The 20,986-nt window shown below is 40.9% G+C and overlaps 1 protein-coding gene across 1 annotated transcript in view; it reads right to left on the reverse strand.

Moving 5' to 3' along the window:
* Positions 1 to 12,360: 12,360 nt before the first annotated feature.
* Positions 12,361 to 20,986, reverse strand: part of mtdha (metadherin a) — a 107,377-nt gene continuing 98,751 nt past the window's right edge. Inside the window, exon 12 of the mRNA XM_059977082.1 lies at positions 12,361 to 14,187. Within this exon, the coding sequence (XP_059833065.1) occupies positions 14,117 to 14,187 (71 nt within the window). The 3' untranslated portion in view covers positions 12,361 to 14,116. The remainder of the gene's footprint in view (positions 14,188 to 20,986) is intronic.

Raw genomic sequence — 20,986 nt, forward strand, 5'->3', positions numbered from 1 at the left:
TGCCCACAACACACGGCTGTACAACACAGATCACAGCAAGACAGGGCATACCGAACAACAAAACAACAATGGCAAACAAGTCCCATTCCTCCCTCCCTCCCACCTATGTACGACTGTACACAGTCCTCCAACCCCGTATAGGCTGCCTTCTTTGATCTCCAGTGGACTTGCAGATACACAGACTTCCCCATCGGGCTCGCAGACATTCACAGACTCAGGCTCCGGCCATCAGCCCTCGACTTCTAGACTTCCAATCGACCTTTGGGCTTTGATCCAGAGTTTTATTCCTGCCGTTAAGTTCCTTTCTTTATCCAGAAACAGTGCACATGACTAGATTTCCTGGTATCTTGGTACGTGAAAATAATAATTCATCACAAATTTGACTATTACCTGTTCCCTCTCCCATGTCTTCTAAAGCAGCCACAAATTCTAGGGTTACCCTTCTGCACCTATTAACCTAGCAACCTGCGTGTCCTTGGGATGCGGAAGGAAGCTGGAGGAGACTGTGGGAGACCCACGCCACCACAGGAGGAGTGTGCAAACTCCACATGGAGATCAGCTGAGAACTTGGGTCACAGGCGAGCGGCACCACCCACTGTCCTGCGACTGACTGACTGTCCTCCAAATTAGGGAGATTACCTCTGAAAGTTGAAATTAAAAAATAAATAGATGCTGGAAACTTGAAATAGAGGCACTAGAGTGACTGAGATGCTGGGAATCGGGAGCAACACAGAAAATACTGGAGGAACTCAGCAGGTCAGGCGATATGAACCAGAGATCGAGTGGACAGCCAGCACCTTTTTCCCAGGGTGGAAACGGTTAGTACAAGAGGATGTCATTTTAAGGCGATTGGAGTAAAGTATAGGGGGAATGTCAGAGGAAGTTTTTTCTACTCAGAGTGCTCGGTGTGTGGATTGTGCTCCGGGGTAGTTGTAGAGGCATTAGAGGCATTTCAGGGACTCTTGGATGAACGAAAGAAAAACGGAGGGCTAGTTGGACGGGAAGTGTTAGATTGATCTTGGAGTAAGTTAAAAGATCAGCACAGCATCATGGGCCAAAGAGCGTGTATTGAGCTGTATCGTTCTATGTTCAGCGTCAGGCAGCATCTCTGAAGGGAAATGAACGGTCAAGGTTTTTGGCCAATACATTTGATGAAGAGTCTCGGCCCGAAATGTTGACTGTTCATTTTCCTCTATAGACTGGAATTGGGTTACTATTGTCATGTATACTGAGATATAGTGAATAGCTTGTCTTGCATACAAATCAAATCATTACACGGTGCATTGAGATAAAACAAAGTAAAACTATAACAGAAAGCAGAATAAAGTATAACAGCCACAGAGAAAGAAAGCGGAGTGCAGGTAAACAATAAGGCGTAAGATCATATAAAGGCAAACTGTGAGGTCAAGAATTGATCTTATGGTACTGGGGACCATTCGATAGTCTTATAACAGCGGCATAGAAGCTGGTGGTACATGCTTTCAGGCATTTGTAAACTCTGCCTAACAGGAGAGAGGAGAAGAGAGAATGTCTGCAGTCTTTGCTAGGAGTTCCAGAGCCAAGGGTCTTAATGCTGAAAATTCGGTTGAGCAGCCTCCTCCATTGAATCCAGAACCCTTCACTGCACGTCATCCAAGTATCCTGGAAGAAAGTTCAGGCGGGAGACACCTTCACAGCAAACACAAGTTTGGGTCCAACCCTACAGAATACGTGAACGGCCCTGAACAGTGAAAAGGACTGGTCACAGATGACGTGGCCACTTGTTGCAAAGACAGCACCTTAAACCTTCACGTATTGCCGCTATAGAAACTGTGAGGCTCATAATAACATCTTGCCCCTGAATGCAAGTTTCAGTCTAACAGATTGGAATTATATAGAACATTGAACATACAGGCTCTTGAGCTCATTATGTCGTGCTGATCTTTTAACCTATTCTAAGACCAATTTAACCCTTCCTGCTCAATAGCCCTCCAATAGTTTTTATCCATATGCCTACCTAAGGGTCTCTCAAACATCCCCAACACATCTGTCTCTACCAGCGCCCCGATAGACTTGCCCTGGGAAAATGTCTGTGGCTGCCCACTCAGTCTCTGCCTCTTATCCATTTCAACCCCTCTTTCAGAACACTTCACATCCGCCTTCACTCCAGAGAGAAAAGCCCTGGCTTGCTCTACTTATGAGATACTCTGTAATCCAGGCAACATCCTGGTAAATCTCTCTGCACCCTCTCTAAAGCTTCCACATCCTTCCTATAATAAGGTGACCGGTACTGTACACAATAATTCAAGTGTTGTCTAATTAGAGTTTTATAGAGCTGCAACATTACATCACGGTTCTTGATCTCAGTGCCCTGACTAATGAAGATCAATACACTGTACACCTTCATAACCACCCTATCAAGTGGTGCAACAACTTTGCGGACTTGAACCTCAAGGTCCTTCTGTTCCTCCACATGCAAAGAATCCTGCTGTTTATCCTGCCTTCAAGTACAACTTTCCAAAGCATCACTTCACACTTCTGCTGTCCAGCATGGTGTTGGGCAAGTTAGGGGATATTTTCTGCAGCAGGTCATTTCTAAAGTAAGGCAGGTTCATAAAAATTCATCCTATTGCACTGTAGGTTTAATTGGTATTGTTGGTTCATATCACATATCCAATTTTCAATCATTTTCAGAATGCCTTCGGAGACAATTTGCAAGTGTCATCAGAGAGAATCCAGTCAGATAAATATATTGTCCGACTCACAGTATTTGAGGCCCTTTCAACTGCGTCTACTGTTGAAGGGATAATGCGGTATTTTGAAGGAAATTACAAGATTTTCATGGATTATTTTTGGATGTAGCCACTGAAGTTACTGAATGTACCACCAACTGGCAAACCACAAAATGCATTCATAAGAATTTAATCAAGCTACTAACAAATTTGGCTGGCTGGTGGCGTAGTGGCATCAGCGCTGGACTTCAGAGAGTAGGCTCCCGAGTTCGAATCCAGCCGGCTCCCTTGCACGCTTTCCATCTGTGCTGGGTTGAGCATCGAGCTAGCAACTTGGCCTCGTAAAAATAAGAAAGACTGCTAAAAAAAAAATGCCATCACGACAGCATCCCGATGACTCTACTCGGAATTAGTGGCTTAAAAATAAAAAATTAAACTAACAAATTTAAAGGTTTAAATGTTTATAAACAAGTATTTCCAGAAAATCATCTGTATTGTGTTTAAAATACATTTATAGCTTTAGGTTAACAATCAAAATTCAAGATTTTAGATCCTGTTATTTTTCTCTATTGTAACCCTGTTATATCTTACAAATCAATTGATTATAATTTAGCAAACATGAAAACACAGACATCACTGACAAGTAGTGTTTAAAAAGATAAGAGTTGAATGTTAACAAACTAATTTTATTTGACAATTACACTGGCCTTATTCATAAAACTGATCACCCCATTTTCCCTTTTGTAAATATTCCAAGAGAATATAGACTTAATCACCATGACATGAGGTCTCTCAGTCAGGGTCAACCATGGATGTTGCGTCCAAGCTATCTGGATATGCAAGCCAGGGCAGTAGAATATGGAGAATAGGCCCATGTAGCAATTTAGATTTGCAGTAAATCACAATTTCAGACAAAATTAATTCTATGTAATCTCTAGTAACATGCAAAATGCTGGAAGAACTCAGCAGGTCAGGCAGCATCTATGGAGAGGAATAATCAATTGACGTTTCAGGCTGATACCCAATGAAGGGACTTGGCCCAAAAAGTCAACCGTTTACTCTCTCTCCATAGATGCTACCTGACCTGCTGAGTTCCTCCAGCATTTTATGTGTTAATTCAGTATAAAATTTTCGAACCTTTCCAACAAACAGATAACTAGTAATTCCCAGAGGAATTCCCCATGGTTAGCAATTTAGTTATTCTTAGTTCCCAGACATTATCTACTCTCCTTTCACTGGATTATTAATGAGGTAAAATTAAAATCTGTGATTCTATCCACTCACAAGTCACAATGAAAGTGGGTAACCAATAACTGGCTGCAGTTGTACAGAGCAGCTGTTCTGAGCAGAACAACTGCTGTTGAGCCATTCAAATAAAGATAAATTCCAAACTTAAACACACGTACACCAAGGGGCTAAGAGTTATTGGTTTGTTATTGCCACATGTGAGGTACAATCCACTGTTTGGACAACCCAAACGCTGGCCCGGATAGGCAGGGTGTCGAGTCAGGCGAGGCTGGATCACTCCGGGCACCGAGCTGACTTGGAGAGGTCGAGAACAGCTCCATCGGCAGTGATATCTAGGTCCAGAGCAATTCGGCGCGGTGGAGTCTGGGCTCTAATGTGAGGTACCATTTGCTGGTCAGACAATTCAAATGCCGGCCCAGGTAGTCTGGGGGCTCCTCTCTCCGTGAAGCTAAGGCTGTGAGACTGCCCCTGGCTGCTGTGCTTCATGTCTGTGAACTTTGTGGCGATTTGCCCCGCTAATATGATGAACTAGATACTGAGGCTTTAGGCCTAGTCTGGGATTTGGGACAAAGGACTCAATTTGCTGTCGTTGTTGCTCACTTCTATTGTTTGCATGTATTTTTTTTCTCGCTCTTTCTCAATGTGCGCATTGGTGGTTGGTCTTTATTTTTTTAATTGGGTTCTTTTGGGTTCCTAGCTTTGCAACTGCCTGTAAGCGAACAAATCTCAAGGTTGTATAATTTATACATTCTTTGATAATAAATGTACTTGAATCTTTGACTGTACCAAGACACTCACTGCAGTTTCTTTGCAGTCATAAGCAGAGCAATTGCGTGCCAAGCTATTATGCATTCGGACAGAATGCTTTCTATGGTATCGATAACATTCGCTAAGTGTTAACAGGGACATGCCACATTTCTTTAGCCTCCTGAGGAAGTAGAGGCACTGGTGAGATTTCTTGACTACGATATCAATGTGGTTGGACCGAGACAAATGATTGGTGATGTTCACACCTAGGAACTTGAAGCTCTTGACCCGAATAACCTCAACACTGTTGATGTAGACAGGAACGTGTGCACTGCCTCACTTCCCGACGTCAAAGAACAGCTCTTTTGTTTGACACCATTTCACAAAGCTCTTTACCTCCTTTCTGTACTCCAACTTATCCTTACTGTTGGCAGCTCAGGGCAGGATTGTATCCAGCAGTTCTCTCTGCTGTTACAGCCCACTATGAAGTTCAATGCCAGAGCAAGGTCTCGTTGGGATTACATTAGCAAAACTGCACTCAGACCCTGTGTCAGGTCGGACCTGGAGATCTGAACTCACATTGACGTCACTGGAGATTCTATCTAGGCCCTTGGATGATGAGGTAAACACAAGGGCAAGTTGTTTTAGATACTTGGAGATATAGGAGATTGTACATGCTGGAATCTGGTATAACTCACAATCTGCTGGACAAACTCTGCGGGTTGAGCGACAGCTGAGCAGGGAAGGAACGGTCAACAATTTAGGTCAAAACCCTGCTTCCAGACTGGGAGTGGAGTCTATAGACCATAAGATTTAGGAGCAATTAGGCTATTCAGTCCATCAAGTCTGCTCTGACATTCGATCACAACTGCAAAGTTGGGTGAGACAAGAATTAGAGCACATAGGTTTAGGGTGAAATACAAAATACTTATGGAGAAACTGAGTGGTACTTCTTCAGTCAGAAGGCTGTGCAGCTGAGGAGCAAGCTGCTAGTGGAAGTGGTGGAAGCAAATTCAAAGTCAGCATTAAGCTTGGATAGGTACAGACTAAATGGTCAAAGGGTTTGTTTCCATGCTCTAGGATTATGATTGGGTATTATGATGGCTGGGCAGATGAAATATTAGCCTCCACAGATGCTACTTGTCCACAAAGTTCTTCCAGCAGTTTGTATTTGTATTTAACTACTTTACTGTTTTTTTAGGAAAAATAAAATTATAGTATCTTTTTCTGATGTCTCCTTGATGTGGGAGTCATTGAAAATCTTCTAGGATTTTTGGAATGAGGTCGGGTTTCACTGATGTAGAGGAGGCTGCACTGGGAACTCCAGATATTGGACTCCCCTACATCTGTGAGACCTGATGTAGATTGGGGGGGGAGGGGCTGCTTTGACAAGCACCTTTGATCTGTCCACAACCGGCAGGATTTCCTGGCAGCCATTTCAATTCCACTCCTCATTCCAACTTATCTGTCCATGGACCCCCCCCCCCCCCAACCCCCACTACCGCCACAGAGAAGCTACTCTCAGGATGGAGCAGTAACACCTCACATTCTGTCTGGGTTCCCTCTAGCTTGATGGCATGAACACAAATTCCTCTTAACATCCAGTAATTTCTCCTCATTACCCCCTCTTTTTCCATTCCAGCACCCCCTTACCCCTTCTCTTCTCCTCACTTGCCAATCACCTCCCTTTGGTGCTCCTTCTCTTTCCCTGATGATCTACTGTCCTCTCCTATCAGATTCCTCCTTCTTCAGGCCTTTACCTTTTCCACCTACCACCTCCCGGCTTTTTAATTTATCCTCACTACCCAGCCATCTTCCACCTCACCTGACCTCACCTATCAACTGTCAGCTTGTATGACTTCCTCTCACCTACCTCCATATTCTGGCTTCTTGCCCCTTCTTTTCTAGTCCCGATGAAGGGTTTTGGCCCTAAATGTCGATGTTTAATCACCTTCATTGATGCTGCCTGACCTGCTGAGTTCCTCCAGCACTTTGTGTATGTTGCTCTGGATCACCGTTCCCTCTAAGCTGTACAGGTGGGTAGCCACTCAGTAACTGAGGTGCTCCCGTGCCGTAGGCTTTGTTGCTGAGCAGCTGGAATTTTCTTTTATATAATATTAATATAATTTTGAAATAATGATGACTGTGAAATACCCTGTAGTTAATTACCTGATAATGAATACATAAATTTTCTAAATAATAACTGTACCACACTTACACTTCAAAACATTTTAGAAAATTCACATTGGTCAGTTTTTCAAATTACAACACCGTTACAAACTGTAACAATAAACACAGAATGGGAGCTCATTATTAATAATCCATTATCAAAGCAGTTTATTTTTATCATTGTGCTTGTCAATTGTTTTGACCACCTGACATCGTTTACTTGTGTTGTGAGTTGTGCTTTGTGTTTGTTTGATGTGCAGTATTCAGGCAGTGTTAAACATTTCTGCTCAGATCAAAGGTTGGTTTGCACAGCTGTAAAAAAATTAAGCTGTAAATTGTTCTGGATTTCAGCATCTGCAGAATCTTTTGCGTCTGACAACCCTAATTAATGTAGTTTAGCACCACTATGACCACTTGGGCACTAAAATGGATGATTTTTGTTCTAATTGTCTTTCTTTCTTGTTAAGATTGTTCAACTTGTGCTTAATTTATGTTTTTCTTCTGAATGCTGCTTATGATGCTATGTGCCTGTGACACTGCTGAAAGTAAGTTTTTCCATTGCATCTATCTATAAATGTACTTGTGTATATAATAAACTCTACTGTAGTTGTAGGATTTACCATTGGTTTCTTATGAAAATACCAGGAAAGTGGGGTAAAGAGGACTGTTAAACCAGGGTAACCATGTGGATAAGCTGTAAACAAGAACACAAGAGATTCTGTAGATGCTGGAAATTTACAGCATCACAGGCAAAATGCTGAAGCAACTCAACAGGTCAGGCATTATCTTTGGAGAGGAATGAACAATTGATACTTTGTATTGAGATGCTTTATCTGTAAACAAGACTACTTGGTCACTGGGTGAGTGTGTAGCAGTTTGAAGAGAACATGGACAAAAGAATGTAGCATATGTGAAATGCAGAACAGTGAGACATCAGCCAGAGAGAGAGATGAAAAAATTGAGGCAATATTATAGATGGATGACTGATATCAACTGAGAAATAAAGTTACCTGAAGATATTTACAAAGATATCGCCGAGGCTGGAGAATCTGAGTTACAAAGTAAGATTGAGTAAGTTAGGACTGTATTCCTTAGAACGCAGAAGACTGACAGGAGATTTGATAGAGGTATACAAAATTATATAGATAGGGTAAATGCAAGCAAGCATTTTCCATCGAGGTTGGGTGAGGCTACTACCAGAGATCATGGGTTAAGGGTGAAAGGTGAGAAGTTTAAGGGGAACACAAGGGGAAACTTCTTCGCTCGAAGTTCATGAGTATGTGGAATGAGTTGCCAGCACAAGTGGTTCACGAAAGCTTGATTTCCACTTTTAGAAGTTTGAATATGTACATCGATAGTAGGGGTATGGAGGGCTTATGGTCCTAGTGCAGGTGAATGGGAGTAGGCAGTTCAAATGGTCTCAGCATGGACTAAATGAGTCAAAGGGCCTGCTTCTGTCCGGTACTTCCCTATGACTCTATAAAGAACTCCATATCAACTCCAGAAGACTGCAGAGCACCCAGGTGGAAAATGAGATGCTGTCCCTCTGGTTTGTGCTGGGCTTTACTGTAACAATGCAGGAGGTCAAAGACTGATGTCAGTGTGGGAGGAGGTTGAAAAGCAAAATGGTAGCAATATCAAGCTTAAGGTGTCCTCTGTGGACTAAGTGATCACCAGACTGTGTTTGGTCTCCCGAGTGTATAGACCACATTGTGAACAAGAAATGCAATAAACTAGATTGGAATTGCAAGTGGAATGCTGCCTTACCTACTATGACCTTTTGTCACTCGTTGGTGGGAAAACAGTACAAGATTTCCATCGCCTGTGGTTGTAAGGGGAAGTGCTGTATAAAAGGTAGTGGGTGGAAGGAAGAAAGAATGGACCAGGGAGCTATGTAAGGGACTGTCCCTGCGAAATTCTGAGAGGGGAAGAATAAGGCGTGTCTGCTGGGGATGGGAAAAATCGCTGAAGGTGACAGAAACTACAGAGAGCGGTCCGTGGAATGCAGAGGTTAGTGAGGTGAAAGGTGGGGACTGGAAACTCTATTCTTGTTTTGTTTCGCTCTTATTCCTTCCATCTGCCCCACCTCTTTCCAGACCAGTTTCTCAGGTTTGTGTTGGGCCTCACTGCAACAATGCAGATCACAAACTGGTAAGTCATAATGGGAACTGCCATTAACTGCCACCAACCATGCACTGCTTGTTTCTGCCTCCTACCTAAGGTCGACAAACCCTACTTCCTTGTAGGTCCATTGTTTCTGCCTGCACCTGCTCCACTGAAAATGTGCCTGCATACCTCGACCCCATTTTATCCCCCTTGGTTCAGTCCCTTCCCATCTATACTCACACTTCACATGCTCTCAGTCTTCTCAAATAACTTTTTCTGGCCTGATCACCTCATTTTCTCATGGATGTCCAGTTGCCATACAATTCTATTCTCCCTATCAAGACCTAAAGCTCTCCGTTTTTTTCTTGATTCCCCTCCACCACCTCCACTTTCCATCTAGTAGAATGATTTCTCCTTTAGCTTCTTCCACTTTCTCCAAACTCAAAGCTGTAGCTATAGGCCCCCATGTAGGCGTCAGCTATGCCGCCTTTTTGTTGGCTAGATCAAAGCCTTCCCTGCTTGTTCCCCAACTCTTTCTCTGCTACACTGACAATTGCATTGGTGCTGTTTCAAGCGCCTATGCTGAGCTCAATTTTGTCTCCAATTTCCACCCTGCTTGGTCCATTTCTGACACCTCTCTTCCCTTTCTCCATTTTGGGAGACAAAGGGTCTACTAATACCTTGTATAAACCCACTGACACCCACAGCTACCTTGACTGTAGCTCTTCCAGTCTTCTGTAAAAATGCCTTCCTTCATCATTGATGCTACCCACACCCTAAGCTCTTCCATTTCCCAAACATCTGCCCTCATCCCATCTACCTGCCATTAACAGGGATGGAGTTCCTCGAGTCCTTGCCTACCAACTCATGAGCCACCACATCCAGAACATTATTGTCCGCAACATCTGCCATCTTCAATGGGATCCTACCACCAAACACATCTTTACCTCCTCCCCCCACAGTATTCTCTGCTTTCCACAGAAATTGCCTCCATGATTCCCTCGTCCATTTGTCCCTCGCCACTAATCTTCTTCCCGGCACTTACCCCTGCAAGCTGCAGAAGTGCTATGCCTGCCCATTTACCACTTTCTTCACCTACATTCAGTGCCCGAAACATTCCTTCCAGGTGAGGCAACACTTCACCTGCAAATCTATGGGGTCATTGTCCGTATCCAGTACTCCTGATACAACCTCTTCTACTGAACAACTGGCTGATGTATTTACGAGAATTTTCAATCTGTCTCTGAGGCAACAGGCCCCAAGTGCCTGAAGTCAGCCATCATAGAGCCTGTCCTGAAGAAAACAAATATCAACAAAGAGATTGGTCATCTCCCACATTAAAGTCACTATCCCTGCTACACTGGACTTACCCAGTTTGCCTATAAAACAAACAGGTCTGCGGAGGATGCCATCTCATTAGCTCTTCACACTGTCCTGACACATCTGGAGGGAAAGGGCACATATATGAGGATGTTGTTTGTTGATTATAGCTCTGCTTGTAAGAATGTCATCCCCAGCAAGCTCATCTCCAAACTCCACCAGCTAGGCCTCAGCTCATTACTCTACAACTGGGTCCTGAATTTCTTGTCAGAACACTCACAGGCAATGAGACTGGGCCCTCACCTGTCCTCCACTACTACCCTGAACACTGGTACATCACAAAGTTGTGCAATGAGCCCCATACTCTACTCCCCCTTCACTTACAGCTGTGTACCTGCATTTACTACCAATACCATTGTCAAATTCAGACAACACAACAGTCATCGGGTTGATCTCCAAGAGACGAATCAGTGTAGAGCGGAGGTACAGAATTTAGTGAGCTGGCACTCAGAGAACAACCTGTCTCTTAAAACAGCAAAGACTAAGGAACTAATTATCAATTTTGGAAAGTCACTGGAAGACAAGTACGCTCCAGTCTACATTAATGGCGACACAATGGCCAGAGTATCCAGTTTCAGGTTTCTGGGAATACACATCTCAGAAGACCTTACATGGTCCACCAACACCACAATAGTTAAGAAAGCACAGCAACACTGTTTTTCCTCAGTTTGCTGAAGAAAGCTGGTGTACCTGAACAGATGCTGGTGACCTTTTACCACTGCACCATAAAGAGCATCTTAACATACTGCATCTCTGTGTGGTATCTCAGTTGTACAGCAGCTGATAGGAAAGCACTTCAGTGGGTCGTCTCTAGCACACAGAAGATCATCGGGACACAGCTCGTAGCCCTGGAGGACATCTACAGCTTACGCTGCCCAAGGAAAACTGTAAGGACAATACGCACCCATGCAATCACCTGTTTGAACTTCTTCCATCTGGCAAACGTTATAAGATTTTCTACGCACACATTTCCAGACTGAAAAACAGCTTTTTCCCCAGAGCTATAATTGCTCTGAACCAATCGATCAGGCGTCATCCATAAATTCGTCATATTGCTACCTTTAATACTGATTTTATGGCTGTCATGCATCTGAGTTGCATTTTTGTACTGCTGGACGTTGCTTGTACTGGCTGGTTACTTCATTTTATTTATTGTTTATTTATTTTATTTGTTGTTTTATAGCATTGAGTATGAGAGTTGCAAACTCATTTTCGCTGAATTGGCTCATGGCAAATTGTACTATGCAATGACAATAAAGATATTTCAATTACATTGATGAGACCAGATACCGATTGGGGCTGCGTTGAGCACCTTTGTTCCATCCATAAAAAACAAAATTTCCCAGTGGCCAATCATTTTAATTCCAAACCCAATTGATGCATCACCTCCACCTTTGGCACAATGAAGTCAATGTCAGGTCGGAGAAGCAACACTTCATATTCCATCTATGTAGCCTCCAATCTGATGGCATAAACATTGATATCTCTAACCTGGTATTTTTCCTCTTTCCCTTTTCTTCAATTCTCCACTCTGATTCCCTTCTGACCCTTTCTCTTCTCCTTACCCACCTACCATCTCCAACTGGTGCCTCTTTTTATTCCTCCAATAGTCCACTCTCCTCTCCAATCAGATTCCTTGTTCTCTAGCCCTTTCCCCTTTATACCCATCACATCCCTACTTCATCCACCCTTCCTCCAACCATCTGGCTTCACCTATATCTGTACTCCTTCCCTTTCCCTCCCCACCTTTTTCTGGATTCTACCTCCTTCCTTTCCAGCCCTGATGAATGGTCTTGGTTTGAAACATCAACTGTATATTCATTACAATAGATGCTGCCTGACCTGCTGAGTTCTTCCAGCATTTTGCATGTTATTCTGAATTTCTAGCATCTGCAGAATATCTTGTGTCCAGACCTTTTGGCCCATTTTTTAACTCAAGCAAATTGCCTCCTCTAAGTATGACTGTGGGGGAAAAGAAATTACATACAATACATACATATTCATTTGCTAAATTTATTTCAACAAATCAACTTAGAAATTCATTTCATTTTAACAAACTTTAGAACATGTAAACATACTTGCTATGTTTTTGAAACAGGTATAAATACATTTGTTTAACTTTAGTAATCAAGGTAATTACAAAAGCACAACAAATACCACGTCATAACCAATTAAGGCAGGTTATCGGGAGCATAATGACCATTATTTAAACTTTGCAAAATCTTTGCTGTCCCGTGTCAAACTCATTTACAGGTTTGACACAGATTAGTGGACAAAGTACCATTAGTATCAGCTCATTAAACTTCGGCCCCATTTACTTTCACTGTGTAGTTTAAACATTTCACATCCATTTAAAAACAATAATCATGGCTTGGTATGATCAGGTTAACTCAAGGAGGGGATGGAACATACAATGGTCCTTTATCAAGAGAATATATGGCTGGTAAAGTTATTAAAGAATGCATGTGGCTTTGCATGCACTAGTTACTTCTAACAATACTTGCCAACACTGCAAAGTAGACTGGAGATTTACCTGTGTGGTTATGGTTTAGATTCTAACCAGACTACAAATTTAATAATTGGTGGTTTTATTTAGTTTTTGTGCTTCAACTCTATTTTCAAACCTTGCATTTCAAGTAATTCCATTTGTCCACATGCAATTTAATTTCATCCTGTGCACCCATCCCTTCTTTCTGTCCTGCTAAGGTGTGTGGAAGCACTAGCAATGAGCCCTGTGACCAACACCAGTCGCTCTGCTGTCAGTGATCAGTACGCAGTTAGTTTGTGCAGTTTGACAAAACCTGGTGACTATTGAGAGGTGTTGACACACATGCATCTCAGGTGGGGAGTGAGGGGCAGAATGCTAAATGCAGCTTTAATCCAAAATCCAGGTTTTGCAGACCCACTTTAATCATTGGTGGGATGCCATCACGATTATTTTATGGAGAAACAGGTCTATGGATATTTTGTTGTGCCTTTTCAGGAGCTAATTGGCACAAAACGTCACATGCATCTGGTAAATTTTATCCCATATCCACCCTCCCCACTGTTTTGAATCAACCTTAAATTGCAATTTTCCTTTAACATTTTTCTTTCTAAACTACAGGTTAAGGCAGTAAAATGTCACTCCTGATATAAATTGAAATTATGTCCACAAATATTAAAGCTATCTAAATATTTACTTCCCTTTTCCTTCCTGCTTGTCACTCAACCCAGTACAGATTGAACACCATGCAATCTACGTTTAACTGCATTTTGTTAAAGCGATATTTTTGCTGCGGCTCATAGTCCCTCCCAAAGTCAACAGTGGTTTCCATTCTTTTGAAATTAAACCCACATTTGGGAGGTGGGTAGAGAAAGAGAAAATGCAGTGTTATTCTAGAAATTAATCCTTGTATGGCCTGGACTCAACTTCAAAGTCAGGCTCGCACTGAAGGTTTCTTGTGTGGAGCTAATGGTCACATGTGATTTGGTTCTGCACTTACTTCCGAAAAATTTAACTGTAAAAATCACACATTTCCTAGTGTCAAACATAGACCCAGCATTAGTGGCTGTAGACAGCATCAGTGTTTCACTTGAAGTTTCTCACATTGTATCAAATCAAGTTGCTCATGCGCTTTGCAACAGTTTTTTTTAATAAAAATTACAGTCAAATTTTCTATAAAATTCTGTACATTTTCACAAATTATTGCATAAACAGATTTCTTCAAGATCATTTTGCATAACAACTGACCACTGAATACAAAATAAAAAGCTCATGTTTCCCTTCTTGCCCTCTTCTTCTTCTTTATCTGCTTCGGTGATTCCCAACTTCCTTCAGATTTTGCTGAAATGAGATAAAAGAAATGTGTTCATTTTCAGTATTTGTGCCCTGCCAGAAAGGGCCACATTTAGCGCCTTAGAGAAGGTGGTGGTGAGCTCCCTTTTCGTCTTACTGTTCAAGATGTTCTTATAGTACTGTCGGGGCAGGAATTGGATGCAGTTGGGATGGTGTGCAACTTGTAGGGGCCTTGCAGGATGGGTGTTCCCACACTCCTGCTGTCCTTGCTATTGTGGCAGTGCTGACCATAGGTTCAAGAGGGCAACTGAAAGATTCAATACAGTCAGACTAATCATGCTGGTATACCTCTGACCACAGAACAGCACAATAGAGGACTTTTGGCCCATAATGTTGTGCCAGCCTTTTAACCTAATCCAAGATCAATCTAACCCCATCCCTCTCGCATAGCCCCCCATTTTACTTTCATCCATGCACCATCTACCCACAATACTGTTTAAAAAAACTACCCCCTCCCTGCTTCATTTCCTCCAATCATCTTAAAATTATCTCTCTTGTATTAACCATTTCCACCCTGGGAAAAATGCACTAGATGCCCATGTTATCTATGCCTCTTATCATCTTATACATCTCTATCAAGTCACCTCTCATACTCCCGGAACTCAGTAGGCTAGGCAGCAATTATGAAGAGGAAAAAACCATGTTTCTGTCCAGCCACTTCATCAGGACAGATGAAGGGTCTCAGCCCAAAACATCAACTGTTTATTTTTCTTCATAAACCTACTGAATTCCTCAAGCATTTTGTGTACATTGCTCTACATTTTCAGCATGTGCCAAATCTCATTTATCTCTCATCCTCCTTCATTCCAAACAGTAAAGTCCTAGTTCACTCATCCTGTCCTCATTAGACAAGCTCTCCAATCCAGGCAGCATTCTGTTAAACCTCCTCTGCACATCTGTAAAGCTCCCACATCCTTTCTATAATGAGCCATGCATGGTCATGCACTTTGGTAGCAGAAATAGATGTGCTGACTATTTTCTAAATGGGGAGAAAATCCAAAAATATGAGATGCAAAAGGGACTTGGGAGTCCTTGTGCAGAACACCTTGAAGGTTAACAGGCAGGTTGAATTGGTGGTGAGGAAGGCAAATGAAATGCTAGCATTCATTTCAAGAGATCTAGAATACAAGAGTAAGGATGGGATGCTGAGGCTTTAAAAGGTACTGGTGAGGCCTCACCTTGAGTATTGTTAACAGTTTTGGACCTCTCATCTTAGAAAAGATGTGCTGGCATTAGAGAGGTTCCAGAGCAGGTTCACAAGGATGATTCCAGAAATTAAAGTGTTATCATACAAGGAACATTTGATGGCTCTGTGTCTGTACTCACTGGAATTCAGAATGATGAGAGGGGGATCTCACTGAAACCTTTCTAAGGTTGAAAGGCCTAGACAGAGTAGATGTGGAATGGATGTTTTCCACGGTGGGAGAGTCTAGGACAAGAGGGCACAGCCTAAGGATAGAGGGGTGCCTTTTCAAAACAGAGATGCGAAGAAATTTCTTTAGCCAAAGGGTGGTGAATTTGTGGAATGTCTCTACCACCACCCCTGGCAGAGCATTCAGGCACCCACCACTCTGTAAAAATATACCTGAAATCCCCTCTATACTTTCCTCCAATCATCTTAAAATTATGGCCCTTCTATTAACCACTTTCACCCTGGGAATGTCTCTGGCTATCCATTTAATTTATGCCTCATCATTTTATATACACCTCTATCAAGTCTCCTCTATCCTCCTTTGCACCAAAAAGAAATATTGCGAGCTCACTCAAACTATTCTCATTAGACATGCTCTCTCATCAGGCAGCATCCTGGTAAATCTCTGTAACCCCTGTAAAGCTTCCATATCCTTTCTACAATGAAGCGACTAGAAATGAACACAATACTCCAAGTGTGGTTTAACCAGTGTTTCATAGAGCTGCAACATTACCTTGTGGTTCTTGAACTCAATCTCCTAACTAACAAGGGAATAACTGGGACTCCCACACTGTAAAAGCACTACTTAGATTTTAGCAAGGCCTCTGACCAATTCCTACATGGGAGGCAAAACACACAAAATGCTGGAGGAACTCAGCAGGGCTGGCAGCAACGATGGAAAAAGAGTCGACATTTCAGGCTGTGACATAATTGATTTTACTCCTAGATGGGAGGTTGGTCAACAAGGTTGAGTCGCTTGGCATTCTGTATGAGGTAGTAAATTGGATTAGACATTGGCTTTGCGGGAGAAGTCAGAGAGTGGCAGTAGCTGGTTGCTTCTCTTGCTCTTTATTTTTGTTCCTCTTCCGGGTGCATGAGTTTACAAGTTGGTTAACCCTTTCTATACCAAAGGGTTGATTTTAGAATTATGGTTCAGACCATTAATCTTGTGTCTTGGAATACTAATGGTTTAAATCATCCGATTAAACGAAAGAAGATTTTCATAGTATTCCAAAGACTTAATGCTCATATCATTTTTGTACAAGAAACTCATGTGAGGAAGGAGGACAAATTTCGCTTTTTTAGGTTTTGGCGGGGTCAACAGTATCATGCAAATTTGAATGCCAAAGTAAAAGGAGTTTCAATTTTTATTGACTCCTCTATTGCATTTGTTCAACACGATATCTTTTCGGATCCGAATGGTAGATTTTTGTTAATTATGTGTAACTCCCTGGGTCGCCTCAGGCTCGCTCAGCTCGTTCTTGTCTAGGGGGAGCAGCCTTCGGCCCCGCCAAACTGGGTAATCAGCTGGTGTGGATGCTGTGTGATGTCCCCGCCTCACCCAAAACCAGACAGTACACCATATGCGATTAAATGAGTACAATTTATAAAGGTTACTATAACTAAGTGATTAATAACGATACAGTATATATGAAGAGAAAATTAAAGAAAAGGCGCCAAACTTATCAAAGTCCAAACCACTTCGTGCACAACCGTTGGAGCTCAATTACTGAAGTCTTCTGGCCACCATTCGATCCCCTCCGAACTCCTCGACTCGCAGCTCAGGACCCTCCGAACTCCTCGACTCTCCAAACAGCTCAAGACCCTCCGAGTGGTCAACCAAGCACATCTAGCTTCATCCCCCCCCCCCCGGAGAATCTCCCGGCCTCGGACCCCCCTTTGGGGTCCGATCCTCGCCCAGCTTAGAGCATTGCGTCCTCTCTCTTGACCCCCTCGCACCGATCTGCCCAAAAGCCCGTCAACAAAAGTTTACAGACTCAGAAGAAAGAACATTAATCCCCATTTGGTTTACAAAGGAATACCATTCTCGTTATCAGTAAATTAGCATTCCTGCTAGTTAACAAAAGGAAACCCTTTCCCAACAGTAACAAAGAAAAAAAAAGAAACCCCCTTTTCATATGGGTTTACTTTGTAATAAAAAGGTTGCTTTGGTTAATGTTTATGCTCCAAATGTGGATTGTCCTGACTTTTTTAAGTCCTTATTTACTTCTTTACCCAATCTAAATGAATATAAGTTAATAATGGGTGGTGACTTTAATTGTTGTTTAAATCCTTTGATGGATAAATCTTTATCTATTCAGACTGTACCAAATAAGTCAGCCACTTGTATTAACTCCTTTTTGACTGATAATGGAGTTTTTGATGTTTGGAGATTTTGGCATCCTAACGACAAAGAGTTTTCTTTTTTCTCACATGTTTATCATTCTTATTCGAGAATTGATTATTTTTTTGTTGACTCTTGTTTTATTCCATCGGTAATCGGTTGTAATTACGATATTATAGCTATCTCTGACCATGCTCCATTAATACTTTCTATTAAGTTTACGGATACAGTTTCTAAAGCCAGACAATGGCGATTGACTCTACCTTACTGCAGGACTTGGACTTTATAAAATTTATGAAGGAACAGATCAATTTCTTCTTTTCAACTAACTCCACGGATGATATCTCCTGCGGAACACTTTGGGACACTTTTAAAGCGTATATACGTGGACAGATTATCTCTTACTCCGTTGGTTTGAGAAAACGCATTAAGAAGGAAACTCTTTTATTGGTCGATAAAATTAAAGAGATTGATAAGAAATATTTGATTACTCCTAGTAAGGAGCTTTACAAACAAAGGGTTGAACTTCAAATGGAACATAGTTTATTACTTACATCTCCGATTGAAAATCAATTAATGAAACCCAGATCTGATTTTTATATACATAGTGATAAATCAGGTAAACTGTTAGCTAGTCATTTGAAGAATGCTTTGGTTAAACGTCAAATCACTAAGTTTCGTCAGCAGAATGGGAATTTAACAGTTAATCATGATGAGATAAATAAGGCATTTCAAGACTTTTATACCTCCCTGTATCAATCTGAATTCCCTCAGGATTGTAATACCATGTGTGATTTTCTTGGGAAATTAAATTTCCCAAGATTATCATCTGATGATCTTTTAATATTAGATACTCCTATTACGGATGTAGAAATTAAAGGGGCTATTTCCTCAATGAATTCTGGGAAAGCACCAGGTCCAGATGGGTATACAGTAGAATTTTTAAAATGTTTTTCCGCTACTCTTTCTCCTTGGTTATGTAAGGTTTTCGAGGAAGCAATTAGATTGGGGAATTTGCCACAATCTATTTATAGAGCTTCCATTTCTCTAATATTGAAGAAAGATAAAGACCCCACTGATTGTGCATCCTGTAGACCAATATCTTTATTGAATGTAGACTCCAAGATTTTTTCCAAATTACTGGCATCCAGATTGGAGAAGGTATTACCCAAAATTATTTCAGAAGATCAAACCGGTTTTATTAAAAATCGCTATTCTTTTTTCAACGTTAGGAGATTACTGAATATTGTTTATACTCCCTCACATGGCACTTCAGAATGCCTGATTTCATTAGATGCAGAGAAAGCATTTGATAGAGTTGAATGGCCTTACTTTTTTAATGTGTTGGAGAAGTTTAATTTTAGTCCGACATTCATTTCTTGGATTAAATTGATTTATCACACTCCAGTCGCCTCAGTGTTTACCAATAATCAAAGATCTCCCTTTTTTCGCCTATTTCGGGGCACTAGACAAGGATGTCCTCTTAGTCCATTACTATTTAACATTGCCTTAGAACCTTTGGCAATTGCCATCAGAGAATCACGGGATATTTTGGGTATTAATTGTGGGACAGACATTCATAAGTTATCTTTGTATGCAGATGATTTATTATTATTCATTTCTAACCCTGAGAAATCTATTCCAGCAGTTTTATCATTGTTGGCTCAATTTAGTGAGTTTTCTGGGTATAAGTTAAATCTTAATAAGAGTGAATTGTTTCCTTTGAATAGACAGGTCCCAATATATGGAAATTTACCTTTTAAATTAGTTAATGACTCTTTTATTTATTTTTAAAATCACAAAAAACCATAAAGATTCATTTAGGTTTAATTTTTTACCCTTAATTGATCAGATTAAAGGCTTGTTTACTAAGTGGTCACCATTATCTCTATCTCTAATGGGCAGGATTAATGCTATTAAGATGGTTATTTACCTAAGTTTTTATATATTTTTCAAGCGGTACCAATTTTTATTCCGAAATTTTTTTTTTTACTAATGTTGATTCAAAAATTTCCGCATATATATGGCAGAATAAAAATCCCAGGTTAGGTAAAATATATTTACAGAAGACAAAGAAGGAAGGTGGGTTAGCATTACCTAATTTCAGATTTTATTATTGGGCAGTTAATATTAGATCTTTATCATGTTGCTTCAAAGACTGGGGTGGATCTTTTGGCCCTCATTGGGTGAGTTTAGAAATTAAATCTGTATCAGGTTATGCTCTGGGTTCTATTTTAGGGACTTCTCTCCCTTTTGCTCTTTCTAAATTGCTGAAACAAATTGACAACCCGATAGTTAAACATACTTTACGTATATGGTTTCAATTTCGGAAATTTTTTGGGTTGACTCAATTCATTTTAAATAGTCCTATTGTATCTAATTGCTTTTTCCACCCTTTCATTATAGATCAAGCTTATTTGGTTTGGAAAACTAAGGGATTGCTAAGATTTTCTGATTTATTTTTGGACAATTGTTTTATGTCTTTTGAGCAATTATCCAACAAATATAACTTGCCTAGATTTCATTTTTTTTTAGATATTTACAGATTAGACACTTTTTAAGTACTGTACTCCCTATGTTCCCAAATTTTGTACATTCAGATATTTTGGAGAGCTTGTTTGAATTAGACCCTTTTCAAAAAGGGCTTATTTCAAAACTTTATAATATAATTATGAAGATACGTTCAGAACCCCTTTATAAGACCAAAAAGGATTGGGAAAGAGAGCTTATTATTCCTAATGAGAATTGGGATAGAATTCTTCAATTAGTTAATACATCTTCGATATGTGCCAAACATTCATTAATACAATTTAAGGTCGTACATAGGGCCCATATGTCCAAGGATAAATTAGCTCATTTTTACTCCTATATAAATCCTATTTGTGATAGATGTCAATTTGAAATCACGTCTTTAACTCATATGTTTTGGTCATGTCCGCTTTTGAAAAAATATTGGGAAGATATTTTTGATATTATCTCTGCGGTTTTGAATATTGATTTACAACCTCATCCTATTACCGCAATTTTTGGTTTACCAATGATGGACTCACTGCATTTATCTTCTTCCGCCCGTCGAATGATTGCATTTCTAACTCTGATGGCTAGAAGATCTATATTGTTGAATTGGAAGGAAATTAATCCTCCCACTGTATTTAATTGGTTCTCTCAAACTATGTTATGTTTAAATTTAGAAAAAATTAGAAGTGGTGTTTTTGATACTTCTATGAAATTTGAAAAAGATACGGAGACCA

This window comes from Hypanus sabinus, chromosome 1 (assembly GCF_030144855.1).
Source record: "Hypanus sabinus isolate sHypSab1 chromosome 1, sHypSab1.hap1, whole genome shotgun sequence".
Taxonomy (NCBI): Eukaryota; Metazoa; Chordata; class Chondrichthyes; order Myliobatiformes; family Dasyatidae; genus Hypanus; species Hypanus sabinus.